The sequence below is a fragment of the Phoenix dactylifera genome, chromosome 12 (assembly GCF_009389715.1).
Source record: "Phoenix dactylifera cultivar Barhee BC4 chromosome 12, palm_55x_up_171113_PBpolish2nd_filt_p, whole genome shotgun sequence".
Lineage (NCBI taxonomy): Eukaryota > Viridiplantae > Streptophyta > Magnoliopsida > Arecales > Arecaceae > Phoenix > Phoenix dactylifera.
Genome location: NC_052403.1, coordinates 5,129,812 through 5,151,829, shown reverse-complemented (window position 1 = coordinate 5,151,829; position 22,018 = coordinate 5,129,812). Strand labels below are relative to the sequence as shown.

The window sequence follows — 22,018 nt, the reverse complement described above, 5'->3', positions numbered from 1 at the left end:
GGTACATGCATTCGATATTGGTACTGTACCAATACCATACCATTCTAATGCAAAAAAGATACAGGATTCTGTACCAGTACTTAAAGCCTTGTGAAATATTGTGAGGGCAAATAAAACCAAATCCAATAAATGGGAAAGACTCACACCCCAAGTAAGACACCACATGAATGGATGCATATAAAGTACCAAATATACAAACCTACCAATGATAACCATGATCATCAAAGCATTGACAACTATTTGGGTCAGCTTTGCAGATCCTAAAAATATAGAAATGTGAAGTATCATAAATATTGGGTGTTGCCACAATGTGTACATCCAACTCTGCACCTCTCTTAACAAAGGTAGTGATATAAATTACACATTTGTCACAAGCATGGGCCAACAATAGATCCAGCCGTTCAAAATGAAAAGCATAACGGTATAGAAGGAAAAGCATGACAGATGGTATAGCAAATATTGTCTGCATTTGAGTGATTATGGGCCAACTTGCAGAGTCAATAAATTAGGCTAAAAGATGAAAACAGAGTATACAAGGCTATGGTGGAGTTGCAATGACACTCTAGAATGCATCAAAAAAGCTGATAAAAAAAACTGCAGACTTGCCACATTATAAGGATTAGTGTGGCACATGATCTAAATTTCTAAATGAAACCTGACAATGAAGACAAGTCTATAGAAAATGAAGGAAATGAGTTCAACTGTTCTCTAAAATCTAGAGTATCGCTCTGAAAACCCAAGGAAAAAACACTTTAAATGCAAAACTTGTTTTAGTATAGTTGCTGTCTCACAAGGTTGGGGAAGGTGACACAACCAGCACATTTAATTTCCAGCAAAGCAAGGCGAAGCCATTTATAAACGAGTGCATTGATGAAATATGAAGCACCTGTAACAGATGCTAACAGAACTATTAAAAATGAAAAATGTTGAAGAGATATCAGCCAACTATAGCAGCCAAATAAGGCAAGAAATGTATCTAACTCCCATGGTAGTTACGTAATAAGAATCATCTTTAGTGATTGCTGAAGCACGAGAAGTTGGTTCACAACCAGTCCTAACATTTCAGGAATCTTAAGGTGGCAAATATAAGGATGTTGCTGCCAAAAGGTCAAAACACAACACATATAATAAAAACATGATGATGCTCAAGCTGAAGGTAAAAGAAGAGTGGATGGGATAGTTCCATCTAAAGTGCTTGCATCTAGCAGAAAGATCGACAGCATGGCCCAAAGAACAGAGTAATACTATAGCACAAATTGACAACAATCTAAGCACAACCAAGAGCAAGACCAAAGAGACAAGACCACCAATGGCACAGTAAAGGAAGTAAGGAACAAAATTCCAAGAAAAGAATGTACAGTCTGCCATGCAAGAAATTTATAAAGCAAAATTTGCCAAATAATGGACTGATGAACCATAGCAAGGATAATGACCATGGTCCAGAAAAACACAGGAAGTAAGGTGAAAATGATCTAAGACAAAGTATAAGAGATTGCTAACTACTTGAATTGAAAGACAAGCCTAGGCATGACTAATGTATTCGATGAGGTTTGTAGATGGTTGCATTCACTTTATTTTCGATGTGGTAATTGGGTGGGCATGAAACTTTTCTTGTTCGTAAGAAGTTGGTACAAACCTCAGCCAGAGAATCTCAATTTAAGCCTTTCTCCAAACTAATGAAACGAATTTTCATCCAGGCAACCAGAGGAACCAATTTTGTTTGATTTTTGCGAAAGTATTGATTACCTAAATTAGGCTTGTAGTGTTTGCTTCACTACATATGTAAGCCTTTTTGACCATGCTATAATAAGTTTAACTCTCCTTAAGTTCATTTCTACCATATACAGGAACATCATAGACTAGCACCTATGTGAGCTAGCGCTTGTGTTCAGATCACAACATTTGACAATGAAGATGAACAACAACAATTCCAATAACCAAAGTGTTTACCTAAGAAGAAAATTACAATTCCAATTGGCGTTGCATGACACCAATTACAAAAGCTTGATTTTAATGGTGCTCTCTAAGCTAAATATCCAAGCCAACATGAAGATCGCATTAGTGTTTGTGCAAGGGGTTCTTCTGAATTTGGCTACATTAAAATGTGGGAACAATGAATCTATAGATTCAATCAATCAATCAATATGTTACCTAGAAATCATTTAAGAATTGTTTTTTTTTTCACAGAGACTGCATCAGCGAAAAACTAGAAAAGACCATTATCCCTGGTTCAATCTGGCACTGTTTTTCATTAAAGCAAATCTGAACCCCATTATTACCTGTAATGAAATAAAAAAAGGGCACTGTTTTTCACTTTGCAAATATATGTGTGTTCAGCAAATACTGAAATATTCCCAACAACAATTTCAAATGATTTACTAACATACAGTAAACTGAAATGCTATGAGTAAACCATAAATCTCAAGCAATCCCCAAGCCTTGGAATCACTAATTTGCTCCCGACGTAAAGGTGGTTTAGGAACACTGCATCATTAACGATAACCATGATTTCTGGCTTAGTGTGAAAAGGTGTATATACAGAATAAAAGAGATTGAGATGTTCTGGCTTCATGATAAAATTTGTCTTAGATTGTAAAGGGACGGCTATAGACACCACACAAAGATATGCACATGTAAACACACACATGCAACCCCGCACAACCACTTTTCTTTTTTGGGGTGTGGAGATAAGCAGCATTTTTTTAATATCAAAAATGCTCAATAATGACCCATGCCTGTACTCTATAGCCTGCCCTTTCTCTAAAATGTGACAATGAAAGGATGTGCATACTGATAAAATCTTGGAGGCGGAAAAGCTGACGTTTCCCCTTTTAAGGTGAAAAACTCATTGACTTGTCTAAGATAGTAGCAGAAGACAATAATAATGAAAATCAGCAGCAATAGAACAGAATACAAACATATTGAGGGTAACAAGGAACAAGTGGTACTTCACCTATCCAGCACTCCATTCTCGCACAAGGAGAGATTTTTATTACATCTGGTGGATCAACACTAATGTTTAAACATAAAACAAGTGCCACACATCCCGTCTTCATCTGCACTACAAAACTTAATAGTCAAACTAATATGGAGGATAAAAAATTAAAATCAATTAACATAACGCTACAGACTTATGGCCTTCATTTAACTTGGGTAATAATTACAGTGAGTTCAGAGAAATTCTAAAGATTCAAAGAAGCTCAAAAAGATTGAAATATACAATGGTGATAAGATAGTAAAGAAGCAAAACATGATAACTCGGCATGCTAATATCTAGAAATTGATAGCAGCCGTTTAGTTGGCTTCCATTAGGCAAATGAAGTACTCTATATGTCAGATTCAAAAAGCTTCTTAGGACCAAGTATATGTCCATTATAACATGGTGGAGAGGAACAAAGATAACCAATCACTAAGATATCATAAGTTAGAATGGTAAAGGAATGTATTATAAGCTCAGTATTTCGGTAAATTTAAAATTCTGTCTGTTAAGCCTGACATAGGCTCACGATACACAGAGCATGTGCAGCAATTTTGGCCTTTCCATCATTTTATCTGCATGTGCACATATAGGCAGGCAGGCAGGCATGCATGCATGTATATTCCAATCCAAATAGTCAACCAAAACTATCAAGCCATGTACCAACTGATATGACTTACTTTAATATGTGATGAAATCCTCTTAAGGCATATTTCTGTTAAGGGCTAGATTCGGTGTTACTGCAAAATTTTTGGAATTCTCCATCAAAACTACCATCCATGTTATCCTAAGCCTTCCCCTCTTCTTTCTAAACCCTTTAATGCAAATAAAAGCAGCACTTCTCACAAAATCCCCGTTAGATCATCACCACATACTCATATCATCTCAATCGGCATTTCATCATTTCACCCGTACTGGCCGGTTCGGGACCCGTTCGCACCGGTACTCATCTAGTACCGGCCGATTCCGGCCCGGTACCGCTGGGTTCCGGCCCTTTGATGCATACCGGCTAGTTCCGTTTTTTAAGGCTAAACCGGACCAGTCAGAGACCGGACCGATTCGGTACGGGGTGAACCAGTCGGTACTATGTAATGATGCATATCTTGACTGGATCTATGTAAATGATGCAGAAGCTATCAGTTTGATGGCTCCTATCGTGTAAGTCAGAAGTTTTGACAATTCAAGACCAACGATCAAATATAGGATAATATTGTTTTAGTCCTAAATAAGGTAGGAAATTTCTTTGAGGCAACATACAGCTATCCCTTGGTTCTGAGGGTGCCATAACTGTTTGACAAATGCTCCATAATTCACAAAATCGCCTTAGGGGGCGGAAAAAAATTGCTTAACCTCCTCTTTAATTTTTTACCTTTTTTGCAATTAAGTTGAGTTCTAGATACCACAATGAGTACAATTGAAAAAAGGGCCCTAAGAAATGATAAAAATGCTACATACACATCACTTTTCATAGAAAGTAAATGAAGCTTTGGACTTCGAAAACTTTATTTGAGAACTTGTTTGGTTCGCGGGAAGAATTTTTTCTCATCGGAATATTTTTTTCTAGACAGCTGATCTCTGAAAATATGATGCCTAGAAAAATGATTTTGGTACGTTTGGTTGACCATAGAAAAGTGGTCATTCCATAATGGCTTATGTTTGGTTGAGCATCTGCTTTTCTGGAAAAGTTGTGTGAAATATCTTTTATACCTTTAATAATGGGAAAAACCTTATCCAAGAATTTCGATGGCTTAAGGATAGTTTTGATAAAAAAAAAGAATTCCAATTTCCAACCAGTGGGAGTGCATCTTTCTCATGTCCCTCATGAATTTTTCTTTCCCATGAAATACGTAAATCTTATTTCCATAAAAATGCTACTTTTTTATCTCTCTTCTTTGAAATCTCCAACCAAAGAAGAGAACTTTCTTCATTTTTTCGTTGACCACACCTCCCCCCCCTTCTTTTCTCGTGAACCAAACAGTCCTGAGAGTTCTTTGGTGATGTAAAACTACCCTCACAATGGCACGACTCTGAGAGTTTCCTCCAGACCGAGGACCCTATTGGAGGCCAATAATATGCAAATAAATACCAGCTGCTTATTTATAAATTTACTTGCATGCATTTTTTAAAATATAATTTTATTATTTTATTGCTAAATTAGATAATCTGAATTTCCTTCTGAGGTAGAAGAGAACTCAATGGGTTTTTTTTACTAGGACGGGCGATTCATATCTGACGAGTACAAATACATCCAATAAAATCAAAAAACAGAATATCTTGGAGTGTCTGAAGCAGCTCCCCATCTCTATCCCACACGATACTACCTGTATGGCTGGACACATAAACAGCAACTCAATCCATTGTCCCATTGGCTGCACGGAAAACATGCTTGGCCTGATAGACTACTCTATCCCTTGTCATGGCCCAGATATCATGAAGCAGAGGGTGGTCGTCACCCGCACCCCTTGGACCTCCTAAATCCAGCTGATAACCGTGGTCGAGTCACCCTCTAGAATGACTGAGCAAGCTCACAAAACTAACCGAGCATGTCGAAGGCCTACCCACGCGGCCCTCAACGCTGCACCAAGAATCGAAACATCGAATAGCCGACAGCCACCTGCTACCACCACTCTGGCGTACAGATCCCGAATAACAAACCCCCCCACCTCCGTCCGAGATAGACCCATCAAAATTGACCTTGAGAAAGCTCGGAGGTGAGGGCTCCCAAGTGAAGAACACCGTACAGAGTACTGCCGGAGCAGGATGGAAATTTCAGATATCCCAAGCTGTCAAAGGCCAAGTCCCTCTAGCTCCAAGCCTCTCTCGAGATCCCTGCCAGTCGCCAAACCGCTCTCACCCATGCACACCGAAACACCGCATGGTCCACTGTCTCATCAACACCACAGATGTCGCACTCTGAGAGAATCTGTAGTCCACGACCACTGAGAAATGCTATTGTTGGTAGGCAATCCCAGACCACCTTCCATAAGAACAGTGCAACCCTCGGATGGAGGCCCAGGCACCAGATCCACACGCACAGTCCAATCCCGGCACATGCTCCCGCCGGAGAATGCGAGACACTTCCCCCACCCTAACACCAGTCCTGTGCGAGGTACTCCAAACCCAGATATATGGACTTCCACACCCTAGAACTGGCAAAGCTCGGACCCTCTCGACAAGATGCATCCTGAAGACCTGACACAACCTAGCCTCGTCCCATGCAAGCCCCCTAGGACAAAGAAGTCGCATATGCGAAAACCCTCCGCAATTCCGACATTGACAATGCTCAGCCAAAGCCGCAAGGGGAAGGCATCCACCCACTCAATGGTTCTCATGACCAATTCAAACATAGACGTGTCTTCTACCATTAAACAACCTTAGACCACATACTTCCACAACTCAATTAGCAAAACCTCACTTCCCCTTGCACTCACCAAAACCTTGCATGACCTGCCCTCAATCCTCGAAGCCACACCACGCCATATATGGTCTCATATTGGAGTAATCATATAGAATGTTGTATCACTAAATTAGTCAGAAGATGAACCTAATGATGATAACAGAGAAGCATTATTTCTATGGTTTAATCAACATGAGCAACTCAAACACCAAATGACACGCAACTTCATGAGCCTTACGTATTCAAGAGAAGTAACTTCAACGCATCATAATAACCCTGTCTATAACGAAAATTTTAATAAGATGTCTACAGTCCCTCATGTAGGGTGTACCCATCTGCACATTCCAACATATACTATACCTTCTTCCACATTAACAGTTTATAGTAAATGCTGAATAAACAACAAGAAATTAGTCAAATGCAATAAAACCTAACCATCAACATGATGTCAAGTACTATGCCTCATGCAAATGGAATCTACAGCCCGTTCGCTGAATAGAACCACTGAGCCAATCTCAACCGCTTTCAAAAAATTCAAAGACAAGACATGCACATAAGATAAAGGAGCTTGAAGCATCCACCTTAATGTTGCTTTGTGGGATATAGGAGATCAGAAAAAGAGAATAAAAAGGAAGACATTAAGAAAAACAAGGGTAACAAGGAAAACATAGAATATATGTGTATAGAACAGGACCATATTTTGTTAAGAAAAGAGACATATTCCTATAAATTGTCTATTGGCTAACTTATCTTTTCTTATTTATTATTTGGTATATGTGTTTCTCATCTTGGTAGTGAAAAGTGAATGGAGCTTCCCCTCTTATCCAAAACAAATAACAAAATAATAAGAAACCCCCTAAAAAGTTAAAAATTAGCATACTTTCTTCAAGATTAATCAGCCAATAAATTGTTAGCTCAACTCAACTCAACTAAGCTTTAATCCTAAAATAGTTAGGGCCAGCTACATGAATCCTTCTCCTCCATTCCACTCGGTTTAGGGCCATACTTTCTGAAAGATGTTGAAATATCAAGTCCTTCCTTACTACTTCATCCTGTGTGATTTTGGACTACCCCTGCCCCTCTTTGTTTCTTCTATGTCAAATCACTGCCTCGTACCAGTGCACGCCTCGGCCTACATTGTACATATCCAAATCATCTAAGTCATTCTTCTCTCAATTTATCCCTAACTGGTGATACCTCCACCCTTTTATGAATGATTTTCTTTCTTATTCTATCTTTACTTGTATTACCATATATTCTCATTTCGGCCACATTCAAAATAATCAAAGATGATTGTTAACATCAAGGCAACAAGACAAGGCAAGAAATAATTATTTAAGATACAGTATGCTAACTAGATTAACGGTGGGCAAGCCCCAAAAGTATCCAATCAACCATACGCTAATCAAACTAAGTGATAGTCTTACATATTTTGCAATAAGGACTAATAAAATTGAGATTTAAGCTTAGAATATGCACAGACAAACCTAAAAAGTTTCAAAACCCCCCAAATTCTTGATATCAAATCAAGGGCAAGCCCATACTGCCCGCTAGAAAAGACATCTTAAGTTTCAAAACGAATCAATCTGGTCAGGCCAAAATGGATCATTTGCCCAAAAAAACCAAAACTAACCCCAAATTTCATAGTTTGATTAGTTTCACTTGGTTTCAGCAGAAAATAAACAGTGACAATCTAATATTGGCCAGTTCCAACTAGACGCTGATCATTTCTGATCATTATTATTCATTATTTGCTTGTTAAAGTCATTTTCTGATCATTTCTTCATTTCCTTAAGTATTTAAGTACATATCATAAATTTTGCCATAATTTTTTTAGTCGAAGGGGTTTTGACACACATACTAGCACTACTCATGTATGCGAAGTACACCTAATCACTACTATTTTCTTTTTCAAATGGATAATATGAGAATTAATCCTGGCCAACTAGAAGTTAGCATGAAATGGTTATTTTAACTCAACGTGATTCATGCTCCTTGAAGTCTCAGCAAGCCATTCGCATTAGGAGAGCTTTGGCCTTCTTAAGTTCATCTTTGATGGATGCTTTATGTCAGAAAAAGAAGATCCAAAGCCCCAACTTCAATTGACATCAAATAAAACAAGTGTCAATTGATTTCCTGGTTTCCTCAAGCCAAAACACCATCAAGCAATTTTACTTAAAACGACAAAGGAACTTGATCAGTGTGAAGAAATTAAAAAAAAAATGAAGTTATTCTGTAGCTTGAAATGATGATAATCATCATAGCAAGTAAATATTAGCATGCAGTTTCACTTTCATATATTTTAATATATTTTATTTTTGCAGATATTTATGTGGGCTTGATGCTTCGATTTTTCAACAAATAACTAAATAATACCAGAATTTAATTTGATGAACAACAACATTTTTTCATGTTCTTGTTGGTTTTTATTGAAACTTTTTTTAAGAATTTTGTTATGTGTCTTTCAAGGTTTTGTTTCATATTCTACTATGTTCTAATTCCCCTTAAACTTTGACTATTTATGGCTAAGTATAAAACTCAAACTGCAACTGCCAAATTCAAAAGGGCTCAATCAAAAGTGAAACCAAAATCAAGTCTTCAAAGCTTAGATAGAACTCAACCCTTCGTCCATATATCGGCTTGCTATGCTTGATACACATGATCCTCAACCCAAGCTACATCAAATGTTCAATAAACAAGCATCAATCTACACTATATCTAGATACTGCAAAATAAGTCCACTGAGATATTGTGTTTGACTAATCAAATGAATGAAAGGGGAAGAATAAGCATTCCAAAACAGCAGGCAAAAAAGGTACTGTCAATGCCATCATAACAAAATTTGATACGCATAGTGGTCCTCCTTTTTCCATCCTCTTCTTCTGATCTTGATGGAAACATATTATTTTTCCTCAACCAAGACCACTGAGATTCCATGGTTCTATATAGAAAGTGGATCCTCATTTTTTGTAATATCTAAAGAAACACCAATCACCCTCTAAGATGGCACTCCAATTATTTTTCATGAGAGAATATATGGATGGGTACCCAATCTTAACTCCATGAAGCAAGTAGAAACACATATATTTCTCTCTCTCTATAAATCCTAAAGCCTCTTCCTCTGACTAGAAACTCAAATATCTGGGGGTGCTTGTCTCATGTACAACAGATTTATTACAATTTCTTTCTGTCCATAATATACTTCTATAATTCAAATATGATTAATCACATGAATTCTAGAGTCTCGACTCAATTCATGAGAAGAGCACAATCAGTCATACAACCAATCCCAAACGAGTGACTTTATCCTGATTGACAAAAGGGTACTTGCTCCCAGGATACAGTATAAACTTGGACCTTAAGATCCTGCAACAACATCAACGTTATTAAAAGAGCAAACACATCTGTAATAAAGCTTTCTGCTCCAGTAATGCACTAATCTGTCATTACCTTGATCCATTAAGCACGAGAAGCTTATATAGCAACTTCAGGAAACCACAGGAAAAAGAACAATCTGCCAAGAATCTATGTTCCTTGTGCTCACAACAACTATTGAAATCAAAATTCAAACGCTTCACAGTTCTCTAATTAATGTAACAGGGCACCTCAATTGGGGTCACGAATTAATCAGCTCTCCCAAGAAGGAAAAGATTTTCGAGTTACCTATCTTTCTTGTCGTTCTCCATTCTCTTCATACTAGAGGGATTTCACTGAAGAGCTTATGGTACCAAAGTAGCTAAAGATGGCACGTATTCGCCATCAATGAGCACCCATATACAAAAAATAGCAGCTCATAGCCGCGAGACGAACTCTATGAAAGGGGAGATGAGGAATTGAAGCATAGAATAGAAACAGGCACCTACCCGATCCTTGGGCCGCCATTTTGACACCAACCCGCTCTCCGACGGCCCTAACGGCACACAATCCTCGAACCCCTCATGCCTGAAGTCGCAAAGCACCACGGTCTGCGGCAGGTACGCCATACTGGTGGTGGCCCCCGCCGCGGCCGCGGCCGCGGCCTCGGAATCCGTCCTATGGCCGACGGCATCCCCATCCTCCCGGCTGGAGAACTCGTCCAGATGGTTCGACAACGACGCCGAAGACTGCGAGAACCGGGACACCATCAGATCTCCCAATGCCATCAAATCTAAACCCACCCCCCTCCTCACCCCTGCCCCAGCCTCGCGGCCTCCCGCGTCGCCCCACAAGAAAACCCTAACCCTAGAAGAATCCAAGAATCCTCCTCCTCCTCCTCCTCCTCCTCCTCCTCCTCCTCTTCCTCCTCGTCTCCAATAACCGATCGACGGAGCTCGTGAGCTAATCCACGAAGCCGCTGGACCAGCGGCGCATAGATATTCTCCGGAGGAACGAAACCCAGTCCAGCTCTGAAGAACCCTGGGGGACCCCGGAGCCCTCGGGAAACCCTAGAAACCCTAGGTTTTGGAGAGCGTGGAGGCGGAGGGAAATGGCGGAGGAAAGAAAGCGAGCAAGGGGAAAAATATAAACAAAACATGTAACCCTTAACACCCTAAACTAAAATATATATATCTTTTTTAGTTATTTCTTTATTTTCTTTATTTCTTTATTTATTTATTTTCTTCCTTTCGCTTTTATCGTTTTCGAACTTTCGATTATTTTAAAAAAGGGGGGAAAAATGCTCGGGAGCCGCGGCCCTCTTTCCGCCCCCGCTTTCGCTTTGATGTAGCTTCGCCCTTCCCAGAATGCCCCCGGCGAATCCCAACCGTCCGATCACGCCGGACAGTGCACCATCTCATTCCCGTTATTCTGCCTGATGGTGGGCTAAGCTCGCTCTCACTTCCTGTCGAAAGACCCGCGGATCACCTTTAATGCGCCGTTGCCCTGCCCTAAGGTCGCCGACTGCTTGTCCGTTTTCCAAGTAAAAAGGTGAGCAGCGTGTTCGTTAAACCAATCCTACGGTTTACCGGACGCTAGCCCCAGCGACTAACGGCTCGGACGTGGCCGGAGGACTGCTCGCGGGCCATCCGATCGAAGATGGACGGTTATAATGGAGGGGGGACCACCGGGGAGGGATGCCGTCTGGGGCGGTGCATGGGGGCTTATACATGGATCGTATGGGTACGGGGGAAGCACAGGGGAACAGGAGCTAGGGCACGCGAGCGAGTGCCACTTGATGATGGTCTCAGGGGGAGGGGTCGAGTCCACCCAGTTTGTTGCCTGCCAGCTCAGCACATAGCATGCGTCCAATAAGAAATAACTGGAAGCGGCAAATACCCTCTTATTCTTGACCTTCAACATCCAATGAATCTCCAGAGTGCCACACCACTTTAAATCCATGGTAAATGTGAAAATTCATTGGGATATTTTTTAAAAAGTATATATAAGATTTAATTAAAATATAACATAGTTTCAAAATGTACATACAGAGGGTAAAGAAAAAACTTTTCTCAAAAAAAAAAAGTAAGAAAATACAATTAGACATTGCTTGATCATGTAATCCACGATGCCAATTGCAACGACATGTCGTGATTTAGTCATTTCTCATGAACCTTGTCAATCCTTCATGAACTGTGTGTTACTTTATGGTTTATGATAAGTCATCTTGATCCTCCCAATCCATAATAGCATGAAAATTGATATTTAATAAAAAATCTATGTTAAGGATAAGATATATGATTAAAATGGGTTCTAAAAAATACTAAAAAAATAATAGTTAATTTTCAAAATACATATAAAAAGTGCTATAGCTGGTATTGCAAAATATACCTGAGATTTTACATGATGGTATAAAGTTGGCAGGGTATGTCATGATTCAATCACCCTTACATGAACCATACTTATCCTTTATGATTTCTATCATTCCCTTCTTGATATTATCGTAAGAAACTAACAAGTTGCACAAACAAAACCCTACAACATATGTATATGCATTCAAAGACATGCACCATCTAAATTTAACACTAATATCTGTATCTATTATTATACTGGCAATTGTGCTGATGTAGATAAGCATATTCAGTGATACACTTTCAACTTTAGAAAATGAATTTTCCCTCTATCAAGAGAGTTAAGAAAAGAATAAATCAACGAGAAGAAAGAATTTATAAATTTCATATTGTTTAATGTTATGACTTACAGATTCAACTTCTAGCATGTCATTTGCTTTTCTTTTTCTTCTTTTCCCTGTTTGGCTGGTGTTGAGAGCTCAAAAGTTTTGAAGACATCTCTGTCTCACTAAAGCTAGGACTAATTAGGAGGGGTAAGCTCTTTATGCTTGATACAATTGGATAGCACTATGGAAGCAGTGTGATGGATTAGAAAATATTAAAAGATTACCCAACAACTAACAGCTGTCGTGGAGAAGGGAAGCACCAAGGAGATCAATGAAAAATATGGCAGAATGTTAATTTGCCACATAGTGAAGACATAAACTTGGAATAAGATGAAGCAACATTATAACTTTAGAATGACCATCAGTAGTCAAGCATATAATGACAAATTAACTTTCAGGGCTTTCAGATAATTTAACACAGCACAGTTCTTAAGTAGTGTTTATGCATTGATTACAAAAAAGCATCCACTAATATCCTAATGGAGTGCTGCAGCTGGGGAGGTAGCCTGACTCCTAAACATCACATTAACCATCCTATAAACAATAACCATCCAATTCGCACAAACATCCTTTTGCGCCTTTTTCTCCTCCTTGATAAAAGGATGGAATATTAGCAGTAACCATTTTCAAATTATAGAATTAAAACTCTCCCTTAATTTGATAAATTTAAGTGTGTGACAAGTTTCTCCCTGCTCTGTAAATAGGGTACCAGCTCTAATCAAAGTCTTTTTTTGATGAAACAAGTGCCGATCATAGTCAAATGAGATGATTATTTGATCATCACTGAAGTCATCAATAAGGGTTTGGATGACATCAAGTTTAGTGGCAATGCTTCCTGTGCCACCTATGCAGGGTTAACCATTTGACAAGTTGCCTAATGCCGCTTTCCCTTTTATTTCAAATAGTTATTGTTATTTCAGTATAAAGCAAGAAAAAGTAAACATTTGATGATCAAGTATAGGAATTCAGAATCATAATTATTGTTATGAGCCAAGGTAAGAGTGCCAGGGGTGGCTCAACGCTGGCTGGGTGAGACCCTACGATTGGCCTTAACCTTTTAGGAGGCTTTGGCTGGGGATGGGCTGGTTGACTTCGTTATTTCAGGGAGCTCACAAGCACCACATCCTTTTGGATACTAATTGCTTGAAGCCATTGTGATTACCAAAGTTTCTTCTTCTACCTTAGCTAGTCAACTTCCCTTTTTAACCAGTGCTCTCTCTCTCTTCGTGCGTGCGTGCGTGTTTAATTCCCTGTATTCCTTGAAAACATTGTTGGTGTGCATAAAGTGAGTGGATCTCTTTCAGATATCTGCCTTTAGTTAAAGTGGGTGTGGACACAAAGCAACAAAATGATAGAAACTGCAAAGGGACTCTGCAGTTTTTGCAACTTGGAAACTATTTTAGAATCTTGGAAACTATTGCTGGATTGTGGCTGAAAGAAAATTGTGGATGGAGAGGTGATTCTCAGGAGATCTCGAAAGCTCAGTTGGATCATTTATATCAAGTTGATTTACATGCTCCTTTTTTCATGGAACTTGTTTTACAACCAAGTAGCAGGTGGTGACCTCAAGCAAGTTACATAATAGTTAAACTGCTAGCTGGAACTGACCAAATCACGGCACTTGATATTCAAAATACGACAAATAAGTTGCATTGCATGTCAAATTCGTTGCATCACACAACACAACTACGATCCTAAAAAAGCTGTTCCCAGGTGCATTGAGAAGGCGATGGTAGTTTTAGTTTAAACCTCGACAATGCAACTCTGCAACTGCCCACAATTCAAGCACTGCGCAACAAAATAAAATGAGAACTTTATTAACATGAGCCGAGCACCAAATTTGCCAGGCAAAGTTAGGAGCTTTACATACTCATCTCAGCTTGAGGACACCCCGAAGCACCCAAAATAACTGGGACCATGCTTGAGGCTGCCCCATGCTTTCACTATAATAGGTGTAGTCCATTGTTTTCGTGTTACTATAAACAAGACTCAACAAAGGTGGCTCAGAAAACCAAAAGCCCGCAACTTTTACATCATCATGAGCAAGCTTTGCCAGGAAAGTTTTGAGGTCTCAGCGTCAAAATACACGCAAAATTCGAGTGGACAAAAAGAGGAGCACACACACACCCAGACCTCACCACTTCTCCCAGAATCTTTTCTTGTTGCCATCTTGGCAGCCAAAGACAAAACCATGGGAGGAGGAGCAATCAAATTGTTTTATTGTTCGCATGTGATGAAAGTTGAAACAGAGATGGATGACCACCCCACCACACACACACACACACACACACACACACACACACACACACAAGCACTTTGCCTGCGAAGTAGAATTGGGGATGGACAAATTTGGAAAGCTCAAACAAGTGGCCTCGCCCCAGTTGTCATCTGCTTGGCAAGTACTTTGGGAGTGGGAATAGAGCCGGTGGGAGATTTTTGTCCTTGAGCGTCTCCTTGTTTTAGTGCATGCCCAGCTGGCGAGTTATGATTCCTAAGAAGGCTTTTTAATTTTTTCCAGGGAAAAAGTGTGACCAAAGGACTCCATGGGGCCACGGAGGCATTTAGTATCGTCCGATGTAAGTGGCGTCTCGCAGTGCCGAAGAGACGGGCGTGCGGTTTACGGCGTGGGCAGGGAGGGGCAGCGCGTGGCCACCGGCCACGAGCATTTGGTCAGAATCTAGGGCCCCTCGAAATCCAGCATCTAAATATCGGTAATTGTTTGAATGGTGGACACTGATAAAAACCTCAGATCCGGACGAGGTCTTATAGATGATTTTTAGTTTTTCCCCTTCGTGTTGCAGTTTTAGTCCTAGCCATGCTTGTATGAATCAAATTAGTTCTTCTCATTTGGGGTATTCCTCTAACAATTTGGTTCAGGCAAGTCAAATTAGTTGTTCCCACTTGACATTGTCATTATGACTTGAAGGTTGGTATTGCACTAAATAACAATAATTTATTATGAACATTTATATATTTGAGAATTAAATATTTCTTTTTTAAATAAGTTTCATTGCGGTGGCAAGGAATTATGCCTTTGAAGAACCTATCGCCGGCTAAGAGGGACCTGGTTAATTACCTACATGTGTAGGCGCAATTTTTAAGATATCTTAGAAGAACACCATTTTTCATTTTAAAGAACACATAAATGCAATCCAAAATCCAATCATGTAGATGCTAAAGCTTGTGCGCATCATGACATTATTTTTCATATTAATCATTTTCATTGCCACATTCATGCCTCCTTCGTATCTGCATTCTATAAAATTCTTTCTCATTGTAGTCGAGCTTCTTTACCAAACAAAGAGATTGAACATTTTTATTTTTTCGACTTATATTAAGACTATTTTGTCTATATTTTGGAGAATAAGAATCGCTTTTCTGAAATCCTTTACTTTCAAATGCTTGATTGTTTAGAATAAAGAAAATAGGAATAAGAAAAGCTTTGCCACTTGATGTGCTAGCAATGTGCGCCGGTTTGTTTGGTTGCAAAAATTTTTGGAACAAGATGAGGGACTCAGATAAATCATTTAATTTTCTAAAATACCAGTAATATCCTTGACCTGCTATACTATACTTTATAGGTTATATGATATAAATTCATATTTGAAATATAATATGAATATTAAAGAATAACATTACATATTATATATCAAAATTATAATAATACAATGTTATGGCATATTTTATATGATTGGTATTAGTATAATATAATATCATTATTAATATATTAATGTAGTGTAATAATTATTAACAATATTCTGAAAATGTAAATGTTTTAGCTAATACTTATATATTATATTAATTAATATTATAAATAATATAATATTATGTATAATATCACCATTATTAAAGTAACAATCTCATATTAATATATCAAACAATAATTATTTATTATAACAAATTGAATTTGATGCTGCAATCTTTCATCAAAATAACATTAGCTGATTGAAAATAATTATTTAAAAAATTAAATGTGCAGGAAAAAAATGCGACACTATGTAAATGAAACTATGTATGCTCCCATATGGGATGGATGGGGCAGGTCCAAACCAATCTAGACCTACCACCTTGTACACGCCTCCTCTCATCTAATGGTTCGGATGTTGTTTTATTCTTGCTCGAACCACGTTAACTTCGAAATATGAATCTCTTCTCTGGCTTAACACCCATCATTATCTTTTGTTTTCTTCTCTGGGATATGTGAAATTTTTAATAATGGGATTAAAGAGTGTGGAAATAGGGTTCAAACTCAAAACCTCTGCTCTGATACCATGTTGAAATCACCATTTGTCCCAAAAGCTTAAGCTAATAGGATGAGGTAGATTTATTTATATATTTTATATATTTTTATATATTTTGTGATGGGCAGCGCCGTAGTGGTGGTGGCGACGAGCGGGTGGTGCCAAGCATGATGCTGCCTTGTCGGTGCGTATCATATGTGCCAAGCACTGACACGAGGCTCAGCATGGTATTTATCGCCCCAACGTCTTACCAGCACTCCGTCATTAAGCGATACTTCGTTCCTTGGTCTTTATTATGAACTCATTCATAAGGAGAGATTGGCTGGTGACCTCAACAATGCATGTGCTGATATACTTGCAAACGGAGGGCTTGAATTTTGGATGGTGCTGTGGACTGACGATAATATCATACATTCTTGAGGGAAAACCTTAGTTTGTAGTGCTACTTTAAATCATTAAAATATAAATGTGGGGTGCTGCGCTTTAAAAAGTTGGGTTAGTTCTTCCATTATTACTCCTGTATTCTTTTTGCTTATTAGCATTGCGCGAAAGAACATCTCAAATGAGAGAATATTCTAATAACATTAATTTTGTGAAGAATATAATCATTCTGCAAAGGAAGACAGGATAAAAGCCAAGTGCACCTTCAGAAATTAAAGCATATATATCTATCAATATACAAGAGAACTTGTGGACAAAATTGGACAAGAGAAAAAGGCCATGACTTCTCGGTACCTGTGGAGTTGTGCAAGAGTTGAGATCTTGATACTAGTAAATGCTGGCCTTAACATTAAGAATACGGAGATTGATGTAAAATATTTATCTAGACAATCTAATTTCTATAAAATATTCATGTTTTGATCAATATCAAATACATATACTATCATGCAAGTATATTCATACTGAAAATTATATAAAATATACCATCACATACAAATTCAAATCTACCAATGTAAATCACGATGCAAATCCAGTAATACAAATCAAAAATATGTATATAAATACATAATGGTAACCAAGTAACGGGATCCTTATCTCTATCGCAATCTATTTAGCATCAATATTCTTCACACCAAGAGGAGCATTGACAAGCTCACCAGCACTGATCTCCAGCGACCACGAGTCCTCGCCACGTTTAACTAAAACCGCAGCCACTACCTCTAATAAAAGATACTGGAATCCAGCTTTTAGTGCCTGCTTTAATCTCTACTAGTAAACTGGTTCCAACAACCTTGGTTTAGCTGTTAATTGTGATGCATATACGACCCTTCTGGCTGTTGGAGTGACTTAACCACCACCTCTGTAAATGGCATCAGCATGCAGAACCACATCACTTTTTTTTTTTTTTTTTTGTACAATGGCGGCTCACATACAACGAGTGTGGATGTGGCAAAAAAGACTACATAAGGGCCCTAGCATAAACTTGCGGTCCGCTCAGATGAAATCTTCAGAATGATGAACCGCAAAGAAAGCAATCCGGTCTGCAGTACCGTTTACCTTCTTGTTGACGTGCGAACCGCATCACACACTTCAAAGCATACCACACACGTGTTTTTACTTTTCTTCGGCTAATGCCCCTTCTTCTGATGCCCACGAGAAACCAGCCACAATAGAGTCCTTAATTTCATTAAGCTAGTGTACGCCCTTGCACATATCAACAACCATGCTAGGGCCAGAGGTCTCGGGCCCAAAACACCATATCTTCTTAGCACGATCCTTGTCCCATCCAAACTCCTCAGACAGAATGTTTGCACGTACTTTTGGATCATCTCGTGGGCCAATACGTCATCAATGGCCTCAGCAAGCCCATCTTCCATGGGTCGTGCTTCCATAGAGAGACGATTGTGCTCATCACAGTCCCGGCAAGATTTCTCCTTCAAAGACACGGCCGCGCTTCTGGTTGAGAACACCATAGATACCCCCCAGTGCCTGGATCCTCTTCAATGTTCTCTCCAGCTTCTCCAGATCTTTCAAGACACGGCTACTTGGATCCGATGATGAAGACGGCGAGACTGCCCCTCTCTGAACACAGCCCGATACTTGGCTGGTTTTTGATAGGATGGAAGAGAGGAAAGCGCTTGCCATTGCACAACCTCGGTTTCCATGCTCTGATCAGACACGGGCAAAGAAGGAAGAGGGCTTTGGCTTACCTTCTCGTCTCCTTCTCATCTCCTTCTCAGCAAGAGTGAGCCGGGGTCAAGTCAATGGCCATGAAGCAAGAGTGAGCCCCTGTTCGGTTACAAGCCCTCGCTACCGAACTCCATTCTCGCGATCGACCACGATCGACAGGCCTGATGGGTTTGGCCTCTTCAGGCCGGCCCATTATCCCAGGGAACTGGGCCTTACACCGTTTATCCGGGACATCTAATTCTTACCCTGTAATTAATTATGAGACTATAGAAAAAAAATACTTTTGGCCCTCTAGGTCGCAGCTGCGCTTCAAATTGTACCTTTTTAGCGTGTTGACAATTTCGAAAGGTGTGCCTCATCAACACATGGTAAATCTATAAAAGATGAACCTTTTTGTTCTCTTGAAAATTTCAAAAAGTGTCTTATCAACACATGAAAAATCCGTGAACGTTTGAGTTTAATGAGAACTCAGGTCTCAAGTTGCAAAATTATGAACATTTAAACTGCATCTTTGGATCTGAAAATGAAACATTTAGTTAAAAAAGCAGGTTCTGTACCTAACCAATGGCTCTCCAACAAATCCCTACATATATTCACTCAATTGCTGACACTTTATACTATAAATTAATTGGCCTGGGGATCACAAATCCTCTTAAAGCCTGCTTTCAGCCACATTGTGGAGATTAGGCAATTTGGCTGTGCTCAGGAAACCTGGAATTGGTTACGGAATCTGCAGTTCTGTTCCCTCCGCATATGCAAGAGCCCTGCTTCTGATGTGAGATGGTGCTCTTAAGGTCTTCGAAGGTGGATAAAACATCTATATAATTTACTTATAAGAAGGGAAGTATAATTGTATAAACCGATGTGTATGTACGTACGTCGTATGTGGCCGTTCTAAGATGCCGAAGAAGAAAAGAAAAAAAAAGAACAAGAGAGAAGATGTACGTATGTATATAAGCATGAATCCGGCCCGAGCGTTAGGCGACCGAGGCGGTCGCCTAAGGCCTCGGGCCAAGGACCAAGGAAGCAAAGGCCCCGTTCCAATGACAGAAAGGAAGCAAAAGCTCCATATAAAACAGGAACAGGAGCTGGCTACGAGTCTTCCCGGCCCCTTGATGGAAGGGACGTGGAGAGAGTTTTCCAGCCTGCAGAGGGGCACTCATATCTTTCATCCCTTCTCTTTTTTGGTTTTGGTCTTGGTTTTCCTTCCCTCACATTACTCCTGATCCAGCTGGGCCATCAGGAAGAAAGTCTAGAAAGATAGGGGGATTGGAGATGGACTTCTTGGAGGGTGGAGATTCTTTTAATTTTCTCCTTTCCGTTTCTTACCCCCTCTTGGTTGGTAGAGAGAGAAAAGAAGGGAGGTTGGAGATTGAACGGCCGCTGTGCCGTGATGTTGAAGTATGCTGCTTGGGTACTCGCTTGAAGGGGAGATGGTGGGATGGAACTTTTATTAATTAGATGGAGTGAATTTCCCATAATGCCCCTACTTTCTTTTGTAGAGAGGTCCCTTTCTGGACAAATTCTTCCTTTTACCTTGCCATTAAGTGCCGTAGGATGACCTTTTTCTATTCTGCCCTTGCTTGACATGGTAAATAATAATGCCAAGCAATATCTCAGTTATTTAATCAGTTTTATGGGCCTTCCTTTAACGTAATTATTTTTTCATACCTTTATTCAAAAATTATATTAAACTAAAAAGATTTTTTGTCGATTTTTGTTGCATTTATGTATTTTTGTTGAAATAATGTACTTGATAGCTATCTATTTTCATATTTTTCTTTAAATATTTTATATTTATTAAAAAAAATTATTATTAAAAAAAGGTCTCATTCATTGAATCCGCCTAAGGCCTCCAAATGTACTGGGCCGCCCTTGAGCATGATTATGGTTTTGAGCACCAGATGAAAGGGGCTTAAAAGTTAAAATGATGTGGATCCATGTAAGAAAGCTTGGCCCGTGTAAATTGTATTGACAGAAATCTTTCCCGCAACAAGGAGTGCAGAGCTAGTGGAAATAAAAATGAAGCCAAAGAGTTACTCTGGAAGGACCATATTCTGACCAACTTCCCATGTACGTAGGGAGATGAGGAAACACCCATCTAATGCAGAGTAGATGGATTTTTCGATGTAAAATGGAAGGATAAACTTTATTCCATGTTCTCTTTATAGTGATTCTATTGGCAATAAATGAAACTTTTAAAAAGAAATTTCTGTTCTTGGGGCTGATTATTTTAGCTCCTTTGTTAGCATGCTGTCTTTTGATGCCTTCCATTTTATTACTCTGCTCAATTGTCTCAGATCTATCCAGCGCAAATGTTACAGTCTGTAGTTATTGACATGAAGACCCTGTTTGGTTTGTGTGGTTATATAGTAAATTCAAATGCAAGCTGAAGTGCTTTTATTTGTTTTCCATGTTCACGGTAGTGAAATGTGTTTCGGACTCTCTTTTTCCTTTTTTTTTTTTGGTTCAAGAATAAAAGAAATGTATTGATTTCAGGGATTCCAAAATATGAGTAACAGAAATAGGAAACTCCTTCACCTTCTGGTTCCCTTTTGCGACTAAGAACTTACATGGCCATGCAGAGGTAACTAAACTCTTTACCTTTTTCTCCTTTTTTTAAAGAAAAAAGAATGGAAGACCATTACACATGCCATGAAAGAACAAATTTAAACTAACTGTGAATTATCCTGTTATACCACCAAGAACACGCTAACGACAATAGACGAAATAAAAGATAAAATTAAGAAGTTCTCAGAATAATAAACTTACATCCACTTAGAAATAATCTGTCACATAAAAACATTATGTAAGGTTTCAAGGTGGTTCAGTTATACTTGGCTTGCAACTGCAAAGTTGAAACGTCAACCAGTTCTGGCTTTCTTGGCCTGCACTAATTTGTGAATGCCGTTTGTGATGGGTCTGTGTGATGCAACGTGCGGAAGAAGGGCACGCAAAATACTTTGTCCTTAAAAATCCCCTGACGTGTTGATAGCGTAATTGCATACGTTTGCTAGGCCATTGAGCCTTCACGTTCACATTACTGCTTGCTCTCTTTACTGTACTCTCCTTGAGTGTGACTTTGTATTGCCCCCTGCACTGTGTTCAAACCTTTGGGTTTCTCAACAGGTATGTGCGCAGAACCCTCTCATGTGCAGTGTTGAACATGTCAATAGAATAGA

General features: G+C 39.2%; 1 protein-coding gene across 1 annotated transcript in view; it reads right to left on the bottom strand.

Moving 5' to 3' along the window:
* The window catches only part of LOC103708869 (regulatory-associated protein of TOR 1), a 29,613-nt gene extending 18,995 nt beyond the window's left edge, over nucleotides 1-10,618 (bottom strand). Inside the window, exons 1-2 of the mRNA XM_008793968.4 lie at nucleotides 10,238-10,618; nucleotides 2,954-3,056 (exon numbers count right to left, since the gene is read on the bottom strand). Of these exons, the coding sequence (XP_008792190.2) occupies nucleotides 2,954-3,056; nucleotides 10,238-10,516 (382 nt within the window). The 5' untranslated portion in view covers nucleotides 10,517-10,618. The remainder of the gene's footprint in view (nucleotides 1-2,953; nucleotides 3,057-10,237) is intronic.
* Between the last annotated feature and the right edge of the window lie 11,400 nt (nucleotides 10,619-22,018).